The sequence below is a fragment of the Alexandromys fortis genome, unplaced genomic scaffold (assembly GCF_014885135.2).
Source record: "Alexandromys fortis isolate MF-2015 unplaced genomic scaffold, M_Fortis_MF-2015_v1.1 scaffold_207, whole genome shotgun sequence".
NCBI lineage: Eukaryota > Metazoa > Chordata > Mammalia > Rodentia > Cricetidae > Alexandromys > Alexandromys fortis.
In genome coordinates, this window is record NW_026068106.1 from 2449851 (window position 1) to 2476936 (window position 27086).

The 27086-nt window shown below is 46.0% G+C and overlaps 2 protein-coding genes across 3 annotated transcripts in view; one reads left to right on the forward strand and one right to left on the reverse strand.

Annotated features, from left to right (window-relative positions):
• Nucleotides 1–22657, forward strand: part of Efhc1 (EF-hand domain containing 1) — a 37102-nt gene extending 14445 nt beyond the window's left edge. For both annotated transcript variants that reach the window (XM_050124066.1, XM_050124067.1), the window contains 5 exons: nucleotides 639–779; nucleotides 3370–3583; nucleotides 4194–4350; nucleotides 15589–15799; nucleotides 17220–22657. In XM_050124066.1, coding sequence (XP_049980023.1) covers nucleotides 639–779; nucleotides 3370–3583; nucleotides 4194–4350; nucleotides 15589–15799; nucleotides 17220–17291 — 795 coding nt within the window. In that variant the 3' untranslated portion in view covers nucleotides 17292–22657. The remainder of the gene's footprint in view (nucleotides 1–638; nucleotides 780–3369; nucleotides 3584–4193; nucleotides 4351–15588; nucleotides 15800–17219) is intronic.
• Tram2 (translocation associated membrane protein 2) overlaps nucleotides 21988–27086 on the reverse strand; it is a 77005-nt gene continuing 71906 nt past the window's right edge. Inside the window, exon 11 of the mRNA XM_050124068.1 lies at nucleotides 21988–27054. Within this exon, the coding sequence (XP_049980025.1) occupies nucleotides 26981–27054 (74 nt within the window). The 3' untranslated portion in view covers nucleotides 21988–26980. The remainder of the gene's footprint in view (nucleotides 27055–27086) is intronic.

The following is a 27086-nucleotide window of genomic DNA, read 5'->3' on the forward strand; positions in this document are numbered from 1 at the left end:
GCCTCTGCCTCCTGAGTGCAGGGATTAAAGGTGTGCACCACCACTGCCCAGCTATACTATATTTTCTTGAGGGTTTTCACATCTCCCTTTAATTATTTAAGCATTTAAAAATTGTGTGTGTGTGTGTGTGTGTGTGTGTATGCATGTGCCGTGTGCATACCATGGTATGTATGTGGAAGTCAGGGGGGAACTTTTGGGAGTTGGCTCTCTCCTCTCACTGTGGATTTCAGGGTTCAAGTTCAAGTTGTGAGTTTCTGTGGCAAGTACTGCATCTCTCCCCCACACCATGTGGGCTGCCCCCTTGGAGCATTTTTAAGATAGTTGTTTTAAAGCTGTTGTCAAGCATACCCTCTCTGGGATCTTTCCAGGGATAATCTCTGCTTCTTAACTTTTTCCTTTTAATGTACCAATTTACTACTTTTTAAATATGTCTTGTGACTTGTTGAGAATGGGATGTTTGTTCATTTACTTCTGAGACAAGGTCTGATTATGTAACCCAGGCTGGCCACAAATGTGCAGTCCTCAGGAGTTGCTTTGGGGTACATGTTTCTGAGCTGACACTGAAAAAGACACGCACAGTGACTTCTTGTGTGATGTAGTACCAACAGCCTCACCTCTTTCTTCCTGTTTATCTCCAGGAGTTACCTCCCTACAATGGCTATGGACTGATCGAAGACTCTGCTCAGAATTGTTTTGCTCTCATTCCCAAAGCTCCTAGAAAAGATGTCATTAAAATGTTGGTGAATGACAACAAGGTGCTCCGCTTTCTGGCTGCACTGGTGAGGCAAATTTTATACCTAAGATGTTTTTCCTTTATCTCGGCATGTTGGACAATTGTTCATTTTGTCTGTAGGGTATAGAGTCACAGTGTTAAAGTCACGTGTTCACTACAGCAAACACTGTATATGGTAGCCAGCCTTCAGAAATGTTAGGTAGTATAATGCTTCTGAACCAAGACCCGGCTCAGTTCCTCACCCCCCATTTCTAGATCCATAATCTCTACTTTCAATACCTCAAAATTTTCATCCACTTTGCCTGTTAAACAATTGTAGATTTCTATACCATATTTTAATCATTTGTGCATTGATAGACACTTCCAGAGTATATTTCTTAAAGAATAGAAATTATGTCTTATTGATTTTTAATACTAGCTATGATATCTAAATGTATTATTTTATAGTAAGTATAAAAAGTTGAATTATACTAACTTAATAGAGGTTGCCTTTTGAGATTTTAAATTATTTTATATGTATGAGTGTTTTGCCTTCAGGTTTGTGCACTGTAGAGGGCAAAAGACCCTTGTGCGCACAGTGAAGCACTGGAGAAGCCAGGAACCTTAAACACACAGGCATCCTTCAAAGGAGGAGATATTTAACCAGTCTTCCTCCTGAAGTGCTGGAAATGGGCCTAATTTTCAACCTGGTGATCTCTTGCTGTCTGATGAGCCAGGCTCCACGGTATCCCCCAGAATTATGTTTACCCATCTCAGACCCTTCATCCCCAAACCTTGAACGTCACTTCCAGGCCATAAAACTCATCCTTGTGAGAGATGTCATTTGTATTTTACAACAGCCCAAGTGACTTCTGTTTTATCTTAGGGCCAGGCCAAATCCTGTTGCCTACAGGCATTGTGTTTTCCTCAGTCATTCTTCCTAGTTTTCTGATAACAATTAAGTCAATCCTGTGAGGACAGGAAATCTTGAGGCGTCTTTACATTGAAGTTCTTTACAAAGTACATATGGCTTTGCCTATGAGCTGGGTTCTGTTGACTTAGAAACAATGCTCAGGTCTAGGTGGATCTCTGCGAGTTCGAGGCCAGCCTGGTCTATAAGGGCTAATTCCAAGACAGGCTCCAAAAACTACAGAGAAACCCTGTCTCAAAAAAAAAAAAAAAAAAAAATAAATAAATCTATTGCATTTTTAAAATAAATCTCTTAAGTACTGGAAAGAAAAGGGAATTTTCTTAATCTTATAAAATATATTTACAAATCCTACTGTAAACAGAGTACCGAAGAGTTGAGAAAATACTCCCTTCAGGGAGGAGCACGGGAGGCGTGACTGTTACACACATTATACTCAACCTTGTTCAGGCGCTTCTAGAACAGCATGAGGGGGAAGAAACTGGAAATAACCTCGGGGTAGCTAATACTGTAGGCATGAATGGGCTCTACGTGTCTTGGGGTAGAAAAGGCACCCACTGCACCCCACTGAGCCCTGTACTGGCAGAAGACCTGTCCCATACTTCCTCGACTCTAAGTATTGGCCACTGTGGTGGTTTGAATGAGATGTGACAAGCAAGTCATGAACATATGAATACTTGGTTCCCTGTTTTTGGCACTGTTAGGAGGTGTGGATTTGCTGGAAGAGATGTATCACAGCGGGGGACGGGGTGGAGCCTTGAGGTTCTGAAACAGTGCACGGTGCCATTCCCAGTTAGTTCTCTCTGCCTGCTGATAGTGTTTAGACATGTGATCCATCAGCAGCTGCACTCTTTTCCCGGTACACTTTCCTGCCTCAGTTTAGCCTCTTGTCACCTGCTCTTCTCGGTTGTCAACATCCGGGCACGCTCCGCAGCTGCTCAGTGGAGGCATCTCTAACCCCCCTCTCCCCCATGGCAAGCTGCCTCTATACTTGTGTATGTGGCCTGTTCTCAGGCCCCCAGATAACAACTCAGTGTTAAAACAACAGTTCTCAAAATTGGGCCCACCCGTCTGCCCTCTGAGCTGGGGACTCTTCTGTACTGTTGTTGAGCCTTGTCAAGTCTGTAGACTTGCTGTGTTGCCTGGCTTACCTTTCAGGTGAGACTTCCCCTCTGCTGGGAGCCACATGCTGGGGAGCCTCTTGCCTTAGGAGCCATGCGGCTGGGGGGGCCATGTGGCTGGGGAGCCATGCAGCTGGGGGGTCATGCGGCTGGGGGGCCATGTGGCTGGTGGGCCATGCGGCTGGTGGGCCATGCGGCTGGGGGGCCATGCGGCTGGGGCCATGTCCCTGGGAGCCATGTGGCTGGGAAACTGTGCTCAGCCTGGTGTCTTTCCAGTGCTTTTCCCTTGTGGTTCTCTTCTGCATTCCAGTCCTCCTCTTGTGACTTGCTGAAGCTCTTCTACTCTTTCTTGCTTTGAATTCTCAAATCAACATATGAAAGCCAGAGGCTCTTATATAGAAACCCAGAGTTTTCTTCTGGGCCTACACTCACACCAGGCAGCAATCAACCGGAGCTAAATTGGAGTGGCCTCCTTTCCCAAAATGAAACCTGTTTGTCCCAGCACAGACCCTCAATACATGGCATGTTTATATGAATTCAGCTTGGTTTCATTTTGGGTTTCCTGGAAAGACTATGAGCCTTGACATTCTCTTTTTCCATCTTTCTAGGAATCCCCTATCCCGGAAGACAAAGACCGGCGCTTTATCTTCTCTTATTTTCTTGCCACCGATATGATCAGTATCTTTGAGCCTCCTGTTCGAAATTCTGGTATCATTGGGGGTAAATTCCTGGGCAGAACTAAAGTTGTTAAACCATTCTCTTCGGTTGACAACCCTATCTACTATGGACCAAGTGACTTCTTCATCGGTGCCGTGATTGAGGGTAAGCCTAAACATGGCTTAGAGTTTCCTGATGGCTTGGAAAATGGACTTGCTGTGATTTAATGCATTCTTAAGCCTTATAAGAAGCAACTGGGCTGTGTTCTGACTCAGATGATGCTAATTTGAAGGTATTCATGCTTCCATTTCTTAATCTCCTTGCTTATCAGTTAAATTCTAAATTGGTTGCATTTGTAGATACTATGTTATTGTATATATTGGCTCCATTTGTTAGATGCTAACACGAGGAACCCGAGAAAAATCACTGAATACTAATGTATACAGCTTTTCAAAATTCACCAGTCTGGTCAGGCAGTGTTAGCACATACCTTTAATTCCAGCACTTGGGAGGCAGAAGGCAGGTGGATCTCTGTGAGTTCAAGGCCAGCCTGGTCTACATAGTGAGGTCCGGGACAGCTAGGACTTTGAAGAGAGACATTGTCTCAAAAGCAGGCAAACAAACAGAACAGCAACAACAACAACAAAACAAATGGATTCACCTGTCAGCCACAAATGATTCCCGTTGGATTTATTGCTAGAAGGTTAACAGTGTTTGCTCCTGACTGCATGAGAGAAGCAAAGCTGAAGTAAGTGTAACGCTACTCTCTCCTCAGTGTTCGGCCATCGCTTCGTCATCCTCGATACAGATGAATACGTTTTAAAATACATGGAGAGCAACGCTTCCCAGTATTCCCCAGAAGCCCTCGCCTCCATCAAGAACCGCATCCAGAAGCAGGATGTGCAGGAGGCTCCGGCACCAGAATCAGAAAAGTATGTTGGACTGCCTAGGGTCGGGATTTGGCACGTGCAAGCTATTTAGAAAGCGGTTCCATTCTGTGTGTGATATATGTGGTATATGTGCATAGGTACATAGGTACACAGGGCTGTTCACCCATGTCCAGGGGCCAGAGGAGAACATTAAGTATCCTGTTCCATCATGCTATGCATTATTTCTTTGAGGGAGAGCCTCTCACTAAGTCTGGGTTTAGACTGCTGGCCAGCAACCCAATGATCCCCTTGTCTCTGCTCCCCACGGCACTGGGGTTGAGGGTGCAGCCACCACCAGGATTTTGTGTTTTGTTTTTACACAAATGCTGGGACCTGAGCTGCTCTTACTGGATGCTCGCCCAGCAAGCATTCTGAGCCACTGAGCCATCGCTGCAGGCCGCCAGAAAGGAATTCTTGTCGAAATCAATGCATAGTGATATTCTAGAATTTCAACTTTCCTTTACCAGGCTGGAGCTGTCAGGCAGATGGAGATGGTTTCTTGGCTCGACATAATAACTACCACCTTAGAAGTTTTCCCGTTTTATCCCTGTAGCAAATAATGGTTGAACGGATGCCCGTCGTATCCGTTTCAGACATCATCACTAGGCCACTGGTCTGTTCAGTAAGCAAAACAGATAAGAAGTTGCTGTCTTTCTGGGCTGACCCAAGCAGGAATGAAGAGAGAGTAATACAAGTAGATCATACAGTACAGTCAGTGATAAATACCATACAAAAATAAAGACTTAGAGGTGGCAAGCATTGCTGGAGGCTGGCAGTGGGCACTTGCTTGGCAGATGGGAACCACCTCAGAGGGCAACACTGAGCAAACCCTTGAAGGGAAGGGAGTTCTCTGGGTAGATGTGTGGATGTGGGACCGTGGAATACAGAGACCTGCCAGGTAGCATGCTCCGCTTAGCATGGTCAAGTAACTGGCAAGGAACAGACGAGTGAGAGTGGCTGGAGTGAGGGAGGGAGATGAGGAGGGCCAAGTGCCGAACTTAGAAAACTAATGAGAAGACCACTGGAAACGGAAATTAGCAAGGAGCCAGATTGAGTAAGAGCCACTGGGTATTTGGGAAGATACCAACTTTCTCTGAATGAAGGTGCGATTTGTTTGGGAGTCTCAGAGTAGAAGAATAATAGGGTGTGACGTAAGCTTTTAAAGGGCTAGCCCGCTGCTGTGCTGATACTCCAGTCAGAGCCACATGTGTTGGAGCAAACCTAATTCTAGCACTTGGGAGGTACAAGCAGAAGGATCAAGTGGTTACCCGGGATGTGAGAGAGGTAACAGAGCTAAAGAAGATTCTGAGACCGGGGTCTGAGCAGCAGGAAGGACTTTCCCTCAGCTGAGATGGGGATGATGGGGACTCTGTGTAAAGGAGTTTGTTAGAAGAGTGTGGTAGAGACATGGGTTTGGGACGTATTTTATATTTAGGAGATAAACTAGAACCAGGGTTGTGCTCACTCCAGTGAGGATTTTCAGCAGAGTTAGGTGGTAGGAAAGCTCGAAAGAGGGAGATGTGAGCGAGGATGGGAAGCACTCTGGGTAAAATGTACACCCGGTGTTCATGAGGAGGCTTGCACAAAGGGGAGCAGAGAAATGGAGCGGTAGCTGGCAGAGGAACTGCAGTCAGCTGAAAGTTTTGTCTTGTGTTTGGTTGAAGATGGGAAAAAGTACAAGCAAAAAATAACACAAAAGCTTCCTGCCTTTAATCAGGAGGCCAAGGCAGCGCTACTGTAAATTTGAGCCATCACTACTGTAAATTTGAGGCATCACAGGCAAGACCCTGTCTCAAGCAACAACAACCATATTGGTGTAGATTAAAATTCTACGGGGAAGGGAACTGGTAGATGTGCGAGAGATGCTCAGACTGGCTGAGTGTGAGAGACAGAATGGATGGGATTAGTGAGTAGGTGGAGAGAACTTGGCACTAGGTAGATGCACTGTTTATCCAGGGCAGTTATCCCCCCCCCCCCAAAAGGTAGTTTCAGGACACTCAAATTTAAAAAAAAAATACTGTAGACCTGTATCAGTTCCTTTTCTGTTGCTGTGATCAAATACTGTAAGGCAGCTTATAGAAGGAAGAGTTTATTTGCCTTCTGATTCCAAAGGGTGAGAGTCCATTGTGGCGGTGGGAGAGGCATAGCAGGAAGTAGCAGGCAGGGCAGCAGGAGCAGGAGGCACCAAAGAGAAGAACAGGAAGTGAGGCTGGACTAGAAACAATGTCTCCCCCAGCAAGGCTCCTCCTCACAAAGGTTCCACAGCTTCCCCACGCTGTGCCACCAACTGGGGACCAAGTGATCAGATATATGAGCTTAGGGGGGACTGTATTTGTCAGGGTTCTTTAGAGGGACAGAACTGAGAGAATGAATATAGATATATGAATATAACTCATATGTATATATGAGAGAGATAGAGGAGACAGGAGAAAGAGAGAGAGGATTTTTTAGAGTGGGTTACAGGCTGTGGTCCAGCTAGTCCAACAATGACTGTCTAGCCACAGAAGATCCACAAATCCAATAGTTGTTCAGTACACAAGGCTGGGTGTCTCAGCTAGTCTTCAGTATACACCAGAACCCCGAAGAACTAGGGCTATTCTTTAGTGCCAGTAAAGGAATGGACTTGCCATCAAGACCAAGGTCAAGCAGACAAAGAGAACCAGGTTTCTTCTTCTGTGTCCTTTATATGGGATGCTAGCAGAAGGTGTGGGCCAGGTTAAAGGTGAATCTTCCCACCTCAAAAGACTTTGAAACCCCTCACAGTTGTTTCTAGATGTAGTCAAGTTGACAACCAAGAATAGCCATCCCAGGGGCATGTGTCATCAAAACCACAACAGGATTATAAAGGCTTTTAGTCTGTAGTTAGCATGTTAGAAGTCCTATCTAACAATGTAAAAATACTTCATTTTAGAAAAATACACTAACAGAGGTAACTTTTCTTTAGACAGGCTTACATGTATGCCCAGCTAGCCTGGGAACTGACATAGCTGAGGCTGGCCTGGAGTTATGATCCCCCTGCCTCTGCCTCCCACACATTGGGATCGCAGGCACGTGCATGCACCACCACTCCTGGCTTTATATGGTGTTGGGGATCGAATCTAGGGCCTCACACATGCTAGTCAAGACACTATGAACTGAGCCATGAAAAGAAAACAGTTTCTGGGGAAAATAACTATGTTTTCTGTCTTCCAAACAAAAATAACTGTTGGGAAGAACTGCACTTTACTTTTTTGAGAATACCTTTAATGTCTGTTTTTTTTTTTTAAGAGGAGACAGCTGAATTTTTATGTTTTTAAATTCAGTCCAGGAAAAATATCATTTATCGCATAATATTTGGGGAAATTCTTGACTGCTTGTGGGGAGAAAGGAGCGAAAAGACAAACAGTCGTGATGTTGTTATTTTTCACCTTGTGAAGACCCCGACAAGGGCTTTAGGAGACCCCGGGAGTCTAGGCATTATTCCCGGAAACTTTGATCTGGGTGACAAGAAGTCAGAACCTAAGGGAACAGGCACAGATAAACAGGAAAAATGTGGTTGGCAAGCCTTTCTAATTGATTGTGTTAGTGTGGCGTAAAGTAAGAACTGGAATTTGTGAAATGTTTTACTTTATTGAATATATAGGCTATATCTTAAACCTAAGGGAAATGAACACCAAATTAAATACATTTTACTTACTACTGCAACAGAAAAAATATGACCAGTTATAATCTTTATTCACCATCAATTGAAAAATGTATCTCTTAGCCTAGCAGTGGGGCACAATTTTAATCCTAGTACTCGGGAGGCAGAAGCAGGCAGATCTCTGTGAGTTCTTGGCTAGCATAGCCTACAAGAGCGAGTTCCAGAACACCCAGGGCTGTTACACAGAGAAACCCTGTCTTGAAAAACAAAACAAAAATAAAAAAAAAAACAAACAGAATAGAAATGTATCTTAATTCTAGGATGGTGTGTGTGTGTGTGTGTGTGTGTAAATGATCTTTGTGTCAGTGTGGCCTGAGGAGCACTCTGCTCAAGGGTAGCCAGAACCACCTGCTGATGGAAAGAATTTCTAGGCGATATGAAGCAAAGTTAAGATCTGTTTATGAAAAGAGAGATTTTTATAGAATTTGAAGCAAAGGCATAGAGGAGGGACAGAAAAAGGGAGGAAGGAGAAAAGAGAGAGAGTTCCAGGAGGAGGCAGGGGAGGGAGGATGGGGAAGGAAAGAGAGAACGAGGAAGGAGGGAGGGGAAGAAGGTTGGAAAGGAGAAGTGGAAAGGGAGGGAGAAGAGAGGAGGGGGAGTAGGGAGAAGGGAGTTAGAGGAGATGTTGGGGAAAAAAAGGACTGTTATACGTACCCTAGGGAGGGCCCAGGCTTCTGAGAAGAGAGTCATATTTAAGTGTAATAATAATAGTGCATGCATATTGGTGGCTACTGAGAACACATTGCTCAGAGGATCTGAAAGATTAACTGGAAATATTTTGGTATAATTATTCTCTCTAAAGAACTCTCCTTGCCAGTCTTTAGGGCCCAGGCCTGTGGTCTGGCTGCTCCGGGCTTCAAGCATGCCTGACAGACATGGTGAAGCCATGTCTCGAAAACAAAGTAAAATGAGTCTGAGGATGTAGCTCAGAGGGAGAACATTCGCCTAGCGTGTGTGAGGTCTCGTGTTGTTTAATCTCCACTATCGCCAAAGTGCATAGATAATAAACAGATTGTGTCTTAATTAACAGAGGTTATCAACTGGTTTATGAAATGAATGATAAATGTTTAAAGAAAAGGAAGAGTTCTGACTAAGCCACAGACCCAGAAAGGTCAAAGGGTTCTTACTGCCTCATAGGTCACACGGAGCCAAGGCCCATGTCTTGATTATAAGCCTGTTCATTATCTTGCTTATGAGATTTTTCTCAAGAGTGGGATTTCAAGTCCTTCATTGATACGATTCAGTGAGAGGCTTAATCCAGATACCCGAGGGTGAGGGTTGGGGCGCTCTCCCTTCTCCCTTTAACGTCCCTGGTTCGTGAGAACTGCAGAAATAGAGTGGCTGTCTAGGAAAGAGGGAGGCTGCATGGTGTGCTCTGAGGGCCCACTTGGTATTCATGGCCATTATGTTCAATTCAGCTCCTTCTCAAAAGGGTCCCTTCTATTCTCCCATGTCTGTGCAAATACCAGTGGGACCTGGGAGCTATTTGCTTAAGCACGCTACCAGCAAAATCTTATTTTATATTAGCAGTGAGGGAACGTACACTAGGGGCTCCAAGACCTTTATAACAATGAAAGTAAGAGGGAAAGCGGGATTTGGATTGAGAGGGCTGCTGCTTTCCGTGTTTCTGTCCTTCCTCCCTCCAGCTGTTCTCTGGGAGAGGAAATGCTTGAAGAAGACATAAATGCTGGGGTGTGTTCAGTCCCTTCCAGCTTTGGCCCTTTATGTATCCCAATCTATAATAAACCCTACAACAGGAAATGCACATCCTTCTTCCAACTAATAATCTTAAGATGTCCCCAAGGACCAGCGTATTTTGTTTTGTTTTGTTCCAGACAGGGTTTTTCTGTGTAGCCCTGGCTGTCCTGGAACTCACTCCGTAGACCATGCTGGCCTTGAACTCAGAGATCCACCTGCTTCTGCCCCGGGAGTGCTAGGGTTAAAAGCATGAGCCACCACCATCTGGCTTAACTCTGCGTCTTCTTATGGCAGGTAACAATTACTAGAGGATGGATTTTGGAGCAGCTGGCCATTGTTTTTCCTGGGGCAGAAAATTAGCATAGCGCACAGGAAATTAACTGAATACTGATTTCAGCTTGAAGTTCTTAGGGAGTCTGGGATCTCCTTGTAATTTAAAAAAATTATTATTTTATGTATAAGGATGTTTTGCCTGCATATGTCTGCGGGCCTGGTACTCACAGAGCCTAGAATAAGGCAAGGGAACCCCTAGAATTGGAGTCATAGATGGTTGTAAGCCATTATCCGGGGGCTGAGAACTGAATCTGGGGCCTCTGAAATAACAGCCAGCGTCTTAACCACTGAACCATCTCTCCAGACCTTTCTTTGTGAAAGAATTTGTGAACTCAAATTTAAGGATAAAAACCATGTATGTGCCTCATCAGTCCACTTTGAACACAAAGTCTGTCTGTATGACCAGCATGTATACACATCTGTATCGAGTCAGGTAGTCTCGTTTACTGTCCCATCATTTTTAAGTTCCCAATCTTTGAGGATTGCTTCACAATTCCAATATGAAATTAAGGACTGGGGAGATGGCTCCCCACAATTGAGAGCACAGGCTGTTCTTTCAGAGAACCCAAATTCAGTTCAGTCCAGTTCCCAGCACACACAGGATGGCTCACAATTATCCCTCACTCCAGTTCCAGTGGAGCTGATGCTGTCTTCTGACCTCCAGGGGTACCAGACATCACACACGTGCATTCACACAGTCAAAATACTCATATGCATTAAATACGTAAGCCTTAAAAAAAAAAAAAGCCAAATGTGAGATAAAGCAACAGAGTGGGCCCTTCCCCAGTTCTCCCGTCTCTACTTCAGAATGTCCGTGCTTTCATCCCTTTTCACCTTTTCCAAGTGCAAGGCTGCAGTTGTGCATCTGTGGCCATTTCCTCCCTGTCTGCTTGAGAATCCGGACTCTTTCCATGAATTGCTTTCCTGAAGGTCAATGATGGTTTTCAAACAAAGTAGTCTCACTTGCTCATTGGTTGCGCAGATATTTGAGCTTGCCCCACATCAGACCTTACATTAATACTAGCTTAAGCAAATATGTGAGACAATAGGAGGCTGTGAGCTAGAGCAGAGGCTGGCCAGCTTTTTGTCTGCAGAGGCTCGGATACTCGGTGATTCAGTCAGAGCATCTCTTGGAAATACCCAGCCCCACCCTTCCAGCACAAAAGCAGCCACAGACAAAGGAAAATGAATAGGAATGGGTGTGTTCCAATAGATCTTCCCGAATAAAGAGTAGTCTTCAGCTGGATTTGGCCCGTTCCATAGTTTCCTGACCCCTCCACTCCCAGTTAGCTAGTTTGGTGTACAAACAGTAAATTGCTTTTTACCACTTTCCTTTGAAGACTAGGGAGTCAGAGTCTGGTATCCCCTCTGAGAGCCCATCAGGTATGTCTTTCTATTTACGACGTCCAGGTTGCTGTTTCTCAAGATCTTGGGTTTGTCCTTGTGCTTGTCCCTCTAAACTCACAAGACCTTACAAGTGTGAGTCGCTCTCTGTCCTAGCTATTCTGAATCGATGCCTGTGTTCTTTTCCATCTGTTTACGGTGTCTTTTGAAACTGAAAAGCCATTTGTCACTTCCTCTCCCAGCACTCCGCTCTTCCTCTCTGTTTCTCTTATTCTCTCCTAGGCTTGAGATATGGAGCTGTGGTGACATGGGAAACACCAGCTCCGTGCCCTGTAGAGGAGGCTATCCACACGGGTTAGCTCCGCCCTTTTCTCCTTACAGGAACCTTATATTTTAAACCATATCCCAAAGCTTTTGTGTCCTTTAGTTTGATCCTAAAATACCTCTTGCTGCTGATCTCTCATTTTCAATATCACCTCCTCCTCTTGATTTAAAGCAAGCTATTAATGAGAGCTGATTTTGAGCGCACTTGGTACCTACAACAGTGACAGCAGAAACAATCTCCCATTGGCTTAGCCCAGAATGGGCTTATGCTTTTCATGTACTACATTTGCTAGAGGTAGACAGTTGTTCTCGGCTGGAGACGGAAGTTCCAAGCCAGCCTGAACTATATGAGAGCCTGTGTCAAAAAAATAAAAAAATAAATAAATAAACAAACGAAAACAAAATAAAAACAGCCAAACAAACAAACAAAAACTATAATTCACTAATTAAAATTTTAAAAGACTTTCTTAGAATTCCCTACCTACCACGTTTTTTTTTTTTTTTTTTCCCATTTCATTGCCTGGGCTATATCACTCCAAACAAATACTAGAAAAATAAAATATTGTGAAGAGCTCTGGCCTTAAACACATATCATCTGAAATCCAAGTCAAAAACAACAACAAAAAAAAAAAGAAAGAAAAAGAAAACCCAAGCTTCTCCCCCAACAGTTAATGACTTTCTGAAGCAATTTAAATTCTTGTATGAAAAAAATATAAATAACAGGCAAATCCAGTTGCAAGAGGGGGCATTTGAGAAACAACAAAATAAGCTGGTTTTAGGAAAATAATCATTTCAGAATGTTTAAAGGATATGCTGATGTTCAGAAAAACTTAAGAAATTAATTTTGAAATAGAAATGAGGCAAAATATTTTAAAGGGTCATATAAAGCCATCTAAGAACAAAAAGGACAAAAGCAGGCAGAGAAGCAGCCAGCCTTAGGGAACACGTGAACCCACACAGGTATCCAGATGGGGCTTTGGCAGGAAGCTAAGCTCCACTACCCACTGCCCTCTACCAGCATCCCTTCCACGCTGCATGGGTGTTTTCTCTGCTGCATCGAGAGGAGTGGGTATCTGGGTCCTTCAGGGAGGACAGAGGTATGTATTTCTCCCAAATAATTATATATATTAAGATAGTGGCCGGCAGGAGACCTTATGTCCCGAGAGCCTGTGGAAGATGGAGGCTCAGGTACTTCCTGTCATTAAGATGGCCCCCTGTCTATTCACTTACATTTTAGTATATGTGAACCAGATAATCATATTCTGCTTCTATAATAGATGATTCATGGGACCCTTTCTCTGCTAGGGAGTTTTGTGACATTTTAATTGCTTTCGTCTTGCTATAAAAGTAATATCTGCTTAAAATGTAAGGGAGTAACCCGGGGCTGTAGTGCATGCTCACAGTTCCAGCACGTAGAAGCTTCGCCAAAAGGACTGGGAGTTAAGAGCCAGCATGGGCTCCATGGTGAGCCTTTGTTTCAAGAGCAACAAGGAAAACAATAGGGAACAAAACTTAGGTTATAAAAGGTGAAGAAAGCAAAACTATTGGAAAAACCCTAATAACCCAGAGGCAACTATTTCTAATACTTGCTTGTTTAACAGACATATAAAATATAATACTCCTTGCTATTTACTGGCTTTGTGGTCTATCATGAACATTTCAGATATTTTAGAACATTTTATGAAGCATCAATAGTTAAATGCTTTAAGAAAACATTACAGTCATGTACTTCTACCCTCTGTTGACTAGGACTCTCTCTCTCTTTCTCTCCCTTCTTTCCTTCCTTCCGACAGGTTTTCTCTGTGTAACAGTCCTGGGTCTATCCTGGAACTCACTCAGTAGACCAGGCTGGCCTCAAACTCAGAGATCTGCCTGACTCTGCCTCCTGAGTGCTGGGATTAAAGGTGTGTGGCCACCACTGTCCTTCTAGACTCTTAGAGTTACAGTTCTGAGCTGCTGGACTGAATTCAGGTCTTCCCCAAAACAGGATGCAATTTTAACTGCTAAGTCATTTCTCCAGCCCTGTTTTTTAATTTATTTTAAAATATATATTCATTAGTATGTTTTGCCTGTATATATGTGCATCACATGGGTGCTTGGTGCCCAAGAGGCCAGGAAGAGGCATGGAACCCCTGTAACTGGAGTTACAAGTGGTTGTGAGCCACCATGTGGGCGCTGGAAACAGAACCCAAGTCTTCTGCAAGAATAACAAGTGCTTTTGGCTGCTGAGTCCAGCCTCCCACGCTGCATCTCTTCCCTTTAAAAGCAGTTTCCTTAAACAAAAAAGTTTCAAATATATCTTTTTATACTTCTGTAGGTTTTAGACAAAAGCTAGCATACTATACACACTTAGGTTCCTCAAATCTCTCGCTAACATCACATTATCTGTATTACTTGGTTAAAGTGTAAATTATTTAGCACATTTCCTCCTTTTGGACAGCTTGGCTGATGAGAACAGTCTTTCCGCAGAGTCCATGGCTCTTCTCAGGGTATATTGTTTGAAATTCACTGCTAGGAGCTGGTATTGGTGGCACACGCCCTTAATCCCAGCACTCAGAAGGCAGAGGCAGGCAATCCCAGTGTGAATTAGAGGCCCATTCTTGACTACACAGTTTAGGCCAGCTAGATCTTCACAGTAAGACTATGCCTCAAAACAAACAAACAAACAAATAAATAAAATATTTGCTAGATTTTTGTTTCTTCTTTCCGAAAAGACCCTAAGAGACCACACTACTTTCCCCTGCCTCAGAGCCCACAATGGCGGCTGCAGGCTACAGTGGAACCTAGGGCTGGGGAGATGGCTCAGCACACAACCAACTGGCATCCTGAAACCATCTCCCTCTGGCTCTGAGGGACCAGACGCCTTCTTCTGGATGTGTGCACAACCACACACAAGCGAATGGTTAAGAAACAGAATGAACCAGGAGCTAAGGCACGCTGTTTTACTCAGTGAGGTTCTGAATGTTATCTGTCAGAAGAGCAGAGAAGGCCTGGGGGAGTTAGGGTTTCGCAGTCACGGAGGGAGGGGCTCAGTGAGAGGGAATTAGGGTATGAAATTGTTAGGAACAGGACGGAACACAAGTTCTGATCTCGCCTCTGTTGGGGTATCAGGACTATGTCATAGCATCTTCAAGTCTGTTTTCTCATCACTGAGAAACATATGCTTACAGGAGGTGGGGGTAACTTCTGAATGTATTTTGTTCTGAAAGGACTTAGGAATGTGAGGGAGTCTTCTCTGGCACCAACATCCTCAGTTTTAGAACCAGCTTTGTACTCAGAGGAAGTACAAATTGAGCTTCTACTTACTGTCCTGTTGGGAAGGGACAGACATCCCTCTTCCTAACGCTCTGCTGCTGATCTCTCCATGGTTTCAACAATGCAAAGCCTACACTCCTGACCATCCTCTAGAGCAGTCTCTAAGTTCCCTTTGATGGCCTTTTATAACTCACTGAGAATTGAAGGGAGGGTGAGAGATTCCTGTCTGCATAGCGACATGCAGAACTTCTAAGCACTCAGGCACTTGGGTTTGGATGAGGCAATGTTAGTCTGCAATGCTAGCGGCCAATGAGATTCCCACAAATAGCAAATAGGGAGTGACAGAATATGAGACCGGGCACTTTGTGGTGGAGTGATTTAACTGCTGGCAAGAAGCCGTTCAAACACTGTCCTAGATCAGCCCTTACGATGTGGTGGTCAGCCACTAGCAACAGCCAGTGGGCTGGTTTTTGTTTTGCTTTTCTTAAAAAAAAAAAAAAAAAAAAAAGCTTTGCAGATTTCACCAATTAATAGCCTTGGTCACTGAGGTACGATTGCTCAAGAATGAATATATATATATATTCCTCTCTTCCTTTTCTTTACAGCCAGCAAGCTACGGAGGAACCCAAGGAACAGGACCTGGAGACTCTGATAGACACCATCCAGATGCACCTGAAAGACCATTCCTGCCAAGATAACCTCCGTGAAACGTTTCAAATATATGACAAGGAGGGTTCTGGATACGTAGACAAAGAGACGTTCTTTAAAGTCTGTGACACTCTTAACATCCCAGTCAATGACTCTTTGATTAAAGAGGTCAGTATGAACTGTGGCTTGGGCTGCCTGCCGAGACGAAGCGCTGGTCATTCCTCCCTAAGGAGTTACAAGAATCAGATCTCCCATCCCGTCCTGAGAACGGGGGTGGGATTTCCCATGTGGCAGCATCAACTTCCTTTTCAAGCTGTTGCTGCAGGGTGTATGTATCGTAAGATGGGGCTGGAAACCCACAGCAGAGAAGTTGCTAGACTAACATGTTAGGGTTAGAGGGTAGTAGAAGTGATCCCGCGGCACCAGCTGCCAAGAAGGGACGGGAAGATAAGTTAATGAACGGATATTACAGGCTGTGAGATCCCTCAAAGCCAGCCCATCAGTAGGTCTGTCATAGAAGCTGATATGACCACTGCCTGAGGCAGCAGTGTCTGTAAGATAGCATGACTCCTACAGATGGGGTAAGGGATGCAAGTGTTCCTCCAAGAGTGTTCATGGTTGTTAAATAAGGGTGTCATTTATTCATTACAAATCCCACTAGCCAGAACTCCCTTGGAAGTCAGAAGAAAATCCATTCCCCCCCTCCCCCACCAAGACTCTAGATTAATATCAAGACATGCTCATTGACTACGAACACAGGGGCTTTATTGACCTTCTTGAAGGTTTTCAAGCAAGAGAAATGTTTGGAAAATAAGGTTCATTTAGGAAATGGTTTTGTTGAAGTAACTAGGTTAAGATGGAGGGTTTTGTTTGGTCTCTTTAAATGTTTGGTCTCTGGAGACAGAATGTTATCAAGGCGTACGAAAGGTCAGATTCATGTGGGCCAAATACCCAGTTAGCTCTGGAAGTCTTTGATTGACAGCATGGCTAATTCACTTTTTAATGTTCAAGTCATTTGTACTGGGAGACATGGGAGCAGACATGGGAGAGGAGCTGTAGCCATTGGGAAGTGGGGCAAGGAGGGCAGATCTGCATGATGCACAGACACCCGCAGCCAATCACTGTTGACTCCCGGGGACAGTTCAAGCGGTGATATAACTAGATACTTCTACTAGGCTGTAATAGCAGTCGGCTGTTGTTTAGGAGTGTTTAGTTGGGAAGGGGGAAAATATTAATACATGGAATATAGCAATAAAAGCATTTTGAAGCTGGGTGTGCTGGAGGATCATGAGTTCAAGGTCAATGGAGGCTACAAAGTGAGGTGCTGCCTCAGAAGATAAAAAAGGAAAGCACTGTGATACCAACACCCTTATAAATATGGATATTCCTGCTGTGCTTTCACAATGTATACTGTGCGGCTCAATGCCTGACCTGCCTTCCAGGATCACAGGATTATTCTGAGTCAGCTAAGATATAAAGGCTGAACTTTGTTTGGGTTGGCAAAAACTGGGGCTCTTTATACGTAAGTGTGCTCCGCAGTTAAGCTGAAGGGAGCCCTGCCTCACCTGCCCTCTTTGTTCCCTTGCAGTTAATCAGGATGTGCACCCAAGGAGAAGGCAGGATTAACTACTATAACTTTGTTCGAGCTTTCTCCAACTGACCTGAATGAGAGAATGCGATATAAATCTTTGACACTGAGCTGATGTCAAGAAACCTACTTTGTATTTATCATACAAGTATTCACGTCACTCGGTTTTGGCTCTTCTATTTCACTATTGCTGAAGTCTAAAATAAATTCATTTATCAAAGAATGGAAGACCGGTGCCTTGGAGTGGCAGAGGTACCATGGTAGTTTTAGCTTATGGGGTCCAGGGGGTTCTAGGATTCGCCAAACAGTATCCTGAATATGTCTCTATCGGTGCTTGGGATGAGGCTAACATCTGAATTGGTAGACTAGTAAAATAAACTTCAGAGTAAGCAGACCCTCAGCAGTAATTTGCAAGCCTGAAACACAAACTGACCCACCCCTGAGTAAGAGAATCCCCCTGCCTGGCTGCCTTTAAACTGCCACACAGCCTTCTCTGGTCCTCAGATGCAAACCTGTTGTGTACTAAGTGTGCGGCCAACAGACTGGAGCCGGACCCAGAGCTAGGTTCAGCTTGCAGACTCAGCCCACACAAGCACATACACTACCTCATACCACACCACAGCACACACAATTAGTTTTCTGATTCTTTGGGAAGCTTAATATGGACGTAGAAGGATGAAGAACAGAAGGGATGGTAGACTTCTCTGGAAACATCTGGAACATCGAAAATAAGGTTCACAGCAGCGCTGTCGCTGCTGGCCAAGGGCCTCTCTCCCCACCCATCAGCTTCCCTCCATGTCGTAGGGAAATATATGACATGCTTTTCAGAGTGTAATTCTAAGTCCATCAGTAGAGTAAAAACTGGGGGCCTGAGGTCTGGCTCAGGGGGAGAATACTTTCATAGTACATACAAGAACCAACAATACCATCAAAAACAAAGTTTACAAAAATGGAATAGAGAATAGTGCGGTGTACATAGTAGGGCGCCTATTTTCATAAAATCTGTGTGTTTACTGGGATACAATGTAAATATCTCTAGGAAAGAATTCCTTTTAGAGAGTGTCACCTAGAAGAGGAGCAGGGCAAGACTAGTCACACTTTCAGGCTCTCCAATGAGCTCAGATTGACAGCCATCGATGTTCTTCTATGAATCAGCCATGCCAGATTCTTCCCTGTCACCCAAAACATGCAACAGTGAGGATGAAGTCATACAGGACCAGAACGCCCAGGTCCTCTCAGAATTACCGGGGCTGAGGGAGGGGCTCCCTGGTTTTGCCTTTTGCAAGGCATTAAGACACATCGAAGTAGCTTGTCCAAAGGGTTCCTTTCAGTTCTAGGCTATCTCGGGAAGAAACCAGGTTCGTTTCCTCCCATCATTTCTAGCTGTCTGAAGTTTTATTTCTCAGTGCTTTAGAAAATCTGTTTTAGTCTAAATTAGCCAAGCTTTATCCGGTTTGCTCCATCCAGTTCTGCCCCAGGCCTGGGAGCCTTCAGTACAGAGTGTGCCAGACAAGTAGAGTCCTCCTCTGGCTGCTGCATCCCTTCTCTCAGCTTTGGAATAGCTAAGAATATCCAGAAAGCTGGAAAAGCACATAGCATTTCTCTCATTGGTTAGTAATATCATTTGTAGCCAGGGCTGGCTAAGTGACATGTGCCAAAGACGGGCTTATTCTCACTCACAGGGCACTTTTCTTGAGGGAGCTCTTAGGTCATTTTTCAAAGAAATCCTGTGCATGATCCCTGTCCCCAACTACTGAGCTCTAAGGACACACTCCCTAGGCTCCTTTCCTTCCTCAGAAGGGTCTCTTGGCGGGGGTCACCTCAGGGTACTATGCCCCTCTAGGGTAGGCACTATAGTTAGGGAGGTCAATTCCTTTTCCTTGGACTTATTTTAAGAATCAGCCACCCCAAATACGCTTTCTAGATTCCAGAGGACTGAGCCAGGGAGATGGCCCTGTGGGCGAAAGTGCTAGCAGTGAAATTCTGATGGCTTGAGTTCAAATCCATGGCCCCCAAGTAAGAGCCGTCGCAGTCCATGGCCTGAGTTCAAATCCATGGCCCCCAAGTAAGAGCCGTCGCAGTCCATGCATCTGTAATCCCAGCACTTCTTCGGTGATATGAGATGCGGAGACGGGAGTGTCCCCAGGAAAGTCACAGGCCAGCTATCCTAGATTGCCCAGTGCAATGGCAACCGAGAGGCTCCACCTCAAAGTAGAAGACAAGGAATGACTTGAGCACAGTTGTCCTCTGATCCCCATATGCTCCCCATGGCATGCACCCCCTCAAATATGTGCACGTACACTAGATGTTTTTCAAGAGTTGAAACTTGGGCGAGTTGAGTGATGGTACCCTCGGCATTCTGAAAGCCCCCTGAGAAATTCATACCGTCTATCATTCCCAGCCATCCCTGCCTTCCGTGGAAGGGGGAAGCCTACAGAAGCAATGGCCTGCTCCTTGGCTATCTTTCACATATGTGTCCAGCCGGTAGCATACGGAAACCCTTCTTATTCTTTTCCCACTGGCTTTGGGCTTTTTGCTGAAATAGAGGCCATCTCTTTTAGATCTTCTCCCTCCCCTTTGAAGTTTAAGCACCTTCATCCCTGTCTTAGTCAGGGGTGTTCTGTTGCAGTGAGAGACACCGTGATCATGGGGACTCTTACAAAGGAAAGCATTTAATTGGGGCTGGCTTACAGTTTCAGAGGTTTCGTCCATTATCATCATGGTGGGATATGGTGGCATGCACACAGACTTGGTGCTGGAGAAGGAGCTGAGGGTTCTACCTCTGGATCCACAGACAACAGGAAAAGAGAAGAGTGGGCTTTTAAAACCCTAAAACCCACCCCCAGTGACATGCTTCCTCCAATTGGGCCACACCCACTTGGACAAGGCCACACCTCCTAATCCCTCTCAAGTAGCACTATTCCCTAATGACCAAGTAAGTATGCAAATACATGAGCCTATGGGGGCCATTCCTATTCAAACCACCACCCCCTTCAATCTCAGTTCTATCCACTTATTTCTTTTCTTTTCCATGAGATACCGTACAGATAGCGCTTACCATTGCCCACTGTAGTCCCAAGAGACATTGGTCTTACGTAAGGCTGGCACACTCATTCTGTAAGCTTGTTTCCCATGCCTCATCTCGCATCTTTCAAACTGACCCAAGACTGAGCAGACCTGATAACAAATATCCCGACGAGGTCTGAGAGGTATCTCACAGAAGACCGGAGCTGACGGGAATGCCTGTGGAAGTAGCACACACACTGTCCACTACACAATCAGAGCAGATCACTTCTGAGACCCTGAAGAGGCCTGCGGCCACAAGGTGCCACTAAGTACCATATGATACTGTCGCAACTGGCATGCATCTTGAGCCCTGGGCTCAGGTGATGGATGACAGCTCAGTGATAACTGTAGTGAGCACCACTGAGAGATGACCACCCCTTCAAATACGCCACAGCATGGCCAGTTACCGTCTGCAGGGGCAGCGCACTGGTAGCCACGTCCATCAGATTTAACTGAAGGATGTGTTCAAGGCTCATAAGGATAGTTCATTGGTGGTGGGCCACTGTTCAGTCCAGGGTATGTCCCCCAAATACACCACGAGGGGGCCTTGAACATACTGTTGTGATTAAGGGGATTCCCTTTGTGTCTACAAAGCTTCAGTATGTTCAGGACAAGCAGGCGAAGAAGAGGTTCTCTAAATATTGTTTCCAAGGGCTCCCGGGTATGTGATTTTTTTTAATATCCTGTTGGCGCACAAGCACAAGCACGTTTATTAACATCAGTTTATCCAGGTAAGGGCACGCACACCTGCAATCCCAGCATTCGGGCTGGAAGACTGCTTATGTCCCAGGCCAACCTAGTCTGCAATGCAGTGGAGGCAAGCCAGAACTATACTGTAAGACCCGGGCTCAAAAACAAAAACAAATCAGCCAGTTTAAAAGTGGGCACGGTGGCACATACCTGTGATCCAAGCTTTTAGGTGGCAGAGGCTGGATTGCCAGGAGTTTGAGGCCAACCTGGGCTAGGAAACCAGCAACAGCCCAGCCTGTCTCAAAAATAAATGATATATAGTTTTATGTGTACCATGAACTCAACGCTGTTGTCGCCGCCAAACCCTGGGAAACAAAACTGGCGGGACACAGATGAGAAACGGGCTAGCTTACCTTAGCTCACCGCCGGATGTTGCCCGGCGTGCCACATGGGAGCAGGATGGGAACCATCTGCACCAGAGCTTGCTGCCATCAGTCCCACTCACCTCAAGGAAGTCTCTGGGTGGTGTTTACCCCTGTGGGTTCCCTTGGCTAGCTACCACCGGCAACTGCACCCACCTCCTGAGCACACTCCCCAAGGATGGTTCTGGAAAATGCAGCCACAGCTGCATGCAATAGCAGGGCATTTACGCCACACCAGCCACCCTATTGCTGCCCTTCTTACCAAACTGGGACATTGCATTCACAGAGACCAAGACCTACATCTCCTTCAAGCTGCGTGACATTGCTGGAGAGTAGTAAGAGCATGGAGGACTACCTGAAGGAGGGGACATCCAACTTACAAAACCTGTTAGGAAATCCCCTTTTCGAACTCACTGTTACAGATGAGATAAAAATGATACATGCTAACCCAGTTACGACACAGTGAACCATTTTAGACACAACAGTTACAGTTTACATGAATGCGTGTTTTTCCAAAGTGAAAACAAATGGAAGAATAAAGACTAAATAATATTTATCCATAAAACCACACCAGTGAGTTCTACCAGAAATGGTTATGACCAATAATTCTATGCTCTTTATTCAGGTATTTCAGAAAATATTTGATCATTTGTTCCAAAATTACATTTTAAAAAATCCATACAAAACTGTAGCTTGTTTCCAAAAACCAGAGAGAAACAGCGCAAAAAGGACTTTGAAAAAAAAAATTCACCAAAAGTAAAAAGACACCCCTCCCCCCAACTGTTTTATACGAAAGCATAAATACTCAGTTACACATTTTCCTTGAGTTCCTTGTTGAATTTGGTCCATAACACGAACAGGTTAACGTAGAGAAACAGTCCATGTGTCCACACTTGCATTCTGCGTTGCCCAGGGCACCAGCTCCTCTTCTCATCCTCCAGGTGTTTTGTTAAACAGGGTAACTGAAAAGTGAGGTTTCCTCACACGCCAATCTGTGCCCCAAAGAAGGACAGCACTCACGGTCACAGCCAGGTCCTGGGTGGGAGGGTGGGGGGCAGCGCTCACCACTGTGGCTGATTCTTGGATATAATCTCCATCCTCCCCACAGGGACAAAAACTCTGGAATGCCTTCCGTGGTGAGGGTGATGCTGGCAACACCAGAGCGGACCCTATTCCCAGACAGGGATAATGTCCCAGCCTGAGGATTTTGTTTTTCCTTTCAACACATTTAAAAAAAAAAAATAAGGATCTCTAAGACAATGCTACACATTCTAGAAGACTGCCACAGCAACCCACCCGGACCACGAGAATGACAGCGACAAGGGAGGAGGCTGACTCTGGTACAAGGGATGACGACTACCCCTCCCATGGGTCCTCTCTCTCCCACTCTGCCCAATACAGCAAGGGACGAAGGCCTGTGGGAAAGACCACTGGTTGGGAGGGTTATTGCACAACCCGGAAGAGGACTGGGAACAGGTAGACAGGTAGGCAAGGGTCAGGGAGGGGGCTGGTGCTAGGAACACAAGGTAACCCTGACAGGAAACCAGGAGCTTGGCAGCTACCAGACCATAGGTAGTTTGTTTCCAAGCAAGTTTCCGATGAGCTAAGACTTGGACCCAGAAGTCCAAGTGAATGCATTCCTTATACAAGCTTGGGGTGACATGGAAGAACAACAGCTGGGAGGAGGATGCTGTATCTAGTCTGGGGTGGCAGTGAGAGGACCAGAGGAGCGGGGCGTGCCGTGGAGGTACAAAGTGACCTTCTCCCCAACCTCCAAGCTTTCCTTATTACATGGGCGCCTGCAGTGGGGCCATCTACCAAGCTTCCACAGCCACCAGCCAACCCCAAGGGCAACAGACAAGGGGACGCTTGAGACAAAGAGAACACACGAGATCTGTGTGTGAGGAGAAGAGGGTCAAAACTGTCAACCCATGTCCCTTTTACCTGGAGCCATGCTGAGGTATGGTGTCATTGGCTGCATGTGACAGTCAGCCCTAGAGCCCTGGCAGTTGGGGGCTGGCCATACAGTACCAGTGAAGGCCACAAGGCATTATAAGGCACTTTTTACACAAAAGAACAGGGACCTGCTGAGGACAAGAACAAGAACAGAGTTTACAGAGGCTGCTCGGTAGGACTTGGCCTCTCATCTGCGGAGCTTCGAAAGATGCGCAATGAAAGTAATGTCCGCATGTGCAACAGGGTGAAGGGTGAGAGGCTGGTGAAAGCGTCCTCCTAATGCTACCGGAAGGCCGGAGAGGGAGCCTATGGGTATTTCCAACTCTGACATTAATATTGCCCCTCTTTTGAGGAAAGAAGCTGCAAGCTCAGGAGGTCGTGCAAGGGAGACGACCATCCCACTGTCCTGACCCACAGGCCTTACTTAAGTCCATTCTACACCAGTGAAGCACAGAGGGCAGAGATCAAGAATGTAAATTTGTCTGCTAGAGACTCGGAGGCCTGTAAGCAGAGAAGGTTAGCTGTACCTAGACCCTCTACTTTCTCCCATGCCGGACTTCTGCAAACCCAGCTGGGAAGGCTGAAGCCCATCAAAAAAACACATACAAAGGCCTTCCCTAGCTGAAAGAGTCAGTGGATTTCTTTAAGGATGTAGGGAATTTACATGAACATTGTAGACGTTTTTTGGAGAATGCACTCTTTCTGCTCCCCACGCCCCTTTTTAACTACTCAGGAAAAATGCCAAAGGGGACAAAGGAGGAGGCATCTACCTTCATGGGCTCACACGGTCCCAGGTATTCCACAAAAGCATGGTGTCCATAGCCAGGGCACAGGCATCTAAATTTAAGTGATTTAAGGTCACCCTTAGACAGGTTAGGTGGTGCTAGCCATAACCATCTAGGCACACAGGGATAGGACTAACTGCACTGGCAGAGAGCCTCCCTTTCTAGCTTTAGTCTGCTGCTCTCCCACAACCTCCAGAACCACTGGGCTGTAGGAGGAGCACACAGAGCTTACTCATAGTGTAGGCACCCATGCCTGGACAACTTGTAAAAATAAACGTCCCATCATCAATCCTCTGAGGAGGGCAACTGGCAGCAGGGACTTCACCATCCACCACTCCTGCCACTCCCGCCTGCTGGCATCCCAGGGATGCTGAGAAACAGGCAATGGCTGCTGAGGTAGAGAAGAGCATCTTCTGGTCTTGGAGGATGCTGCCGAGCATCTTAGAATAGAGGAGTGTGGCAGGTCCTTCACTAGGGTTGTGGCACTTTGGGGACAGGAGAGACTTGGTAAGAACGAAGAATGAGGCCACGGTGCTCAAATTAGTACAAGCTAGCCTGCATGCTTACAGGATGATGTGGAACTTGGTTACTGGAATTCTGGCAATATGATTTGTGACAACTTACCAAAGTCTTAGCTTTCCTACAACACCGATTCCAGAGAGCCTGGGTGGATGAGAAAGTAGCCTGTCGTTTTCCTAAGCCAACAAACATCCCTGAAGTCGAGGCTGGTGAGGTATGGCCGTTGGACTCGGGCCTTTTCTCTGGAAATGAACACTATCCTAACTCCTACCATTGACCAAATTCTTATGTTCTAGAAGAGCCTACATCAATCCAGATATTGGGTCCCTGTTAATACATCCCACAGACTAGCAACACGGGAAGCTTGCAAGACATTTAAGGAATGAAGCCACATCATGTCAGGCCTCCAAGTGTCCCGGGAGAGAATAACAGAAACCCACACACAGTGACGAGGCTGCTGGATCCAGAATGTCACCTGCTCTCTGTACCTCTTTCTGCAAGACCTCTACATATCACATGCTTGTCACAAGTATCAACAGCCCAGCCTGGCGACAAAACTGTTGCCAATAGCTGGTAATGGCCTGCCAGTGCCATAGCCTGGGGGAGGGTCCGGGAGGACACCTAGACTAACGGCGTGAGGTGGATTTGGGAACCGCTGGCTGAACCTCCACACAGCTCTAGGCAGTTTCACAAGCATGAGCTCAATTAAAATCACAACCAGAATATTGGGCTACACTGGCTAAAAAGTGCCAGACCAACTCTGTGAGGGCTGCCAAGAGCCCGGGAAGGAGAGAGAGAGAGAGAGAATGCAGAAATGTACTTTCAAAATTCTGCCTTGCTTCCTACGTGCACCCAGAAGAAGCCAAGAGAATCTTATCCCTATTCTGTATGCTTATCCTGGACACAGAGGGGAAAAGAATGCTACAGTGATGTTTGGAATCAAATTCCTCAAATACTGGTAAGTTACACTTTACACACGTTGTTAGAGACTTGGAGAGAGGAAGCTGCCTTGATGAAGACCCATCTCCCTGTTTATGGGCAAAAATTCAAGCTCTGGTCTCTACTATGACGTCAGAAGAAGACTCCTGTGGACAGGACTGTGTCTGCTCACACAGCCGGAAGAGTGACCCTGAGACACTGCCCCATCACCATGCTCTAGGTGTGCTCGACAATGTCAGCAAAGGACACAATTTTAAAGAACACTCAGGTGCAGCCAGAGGAAGGGTGGCCAGGTGACCCTCCTGGGGACACCAGGGGTCCACACAGGACTGGAGGCCTTGAGGCTTCACGTTTCTGCAGGTCGGGAGATGAAGTCTTAGATGCATATCCAGTCCCATATGGGCAGGCTGCTTCTGGACTTGGGAGCGGCGTATCTTGGGCAGGTTTGTAACTGCTGTTTGTTTTGGTTTTGGATGCTGGTGGGCGGGTTAAGGAAGTCCAGCTGCTGGCACAGCTGGAGAAAGGTCCAGACGGACTCTTTTGTCCTCGCCAAGCCACCTTTCCAGGAGAGGCCGCCGTCTGCCATGCTTTGCTCTTGCGGTAGAAGTGGGAAGAAGGCATGTTCTTAGCACAATCCCCCCAGAGTGAAGGCAGGCTGGTTTCCAACTCAAATGCAGCACTGGAAGTTCTTTGGAGTCCTGGGACTCAAAAGTTAATTAACACTGTCTTTCTGGATAAAGTCACTGTGTCCCAAAGCAAACCACTTGGGGATGGGACGTGTAGAACCAGAATCCTACATCTTGTCAGTCAGTCAGCACCAAGAATGTTGTGATCCAAGAGGGATGACCTTTCTCTCTCCTGCCCATCCACACAAAGGCCACTGAGGATCTGCCACCAGCTCTGAGGGAAGCTCCTTGGCAAGGGGCTTCCAGATAGACAGGTCCTGGGACTGACGGACAGGACCGCTGCCATCTTAGCTCCCTCTCATTGTAAAAAAAAAAAAAAAAATCAGAGGAATTGCACATTGAAGTCAGGAAGTGAGGAGAAAGAGAAACAGCCGTGAAGGAAGAGAAAGAGGTGAGCGAGAAAGACATGTAGGAAAATCTAGGCCTCTGAGAAGACCCAAAACAGGACAGAGGTGAGGCCAGGAGGTGGCTCAAGGGAGCAAGAGAGGAAGATTTTTGGCTTTATTGAAAATGGTTTGTGGAAGAAGAGAAAGCCAAGAAGGTCAAGAGCTACCCCCCCCCCCCCCCCCCGTGACGCCAAGGTTTCTGCTGATGGAGACGGAGCACGGCGAGGAGGACGGAGAGGCAGAGCTGGAGTCAGTGCTTCTCACCTCCCGCTGGGCCCTCAACCAGTGGATCCCGTTCTCAGCACTTTGGCCTTAGGGAGACTTGAGTTTCTTAGTCCGTGGGGAGGTTCCATTCTCTGCTTTCACCACACCGTTTTCATGGTAACCTGGGAGCGGAGAGAGACCACGTGAAGGCCCT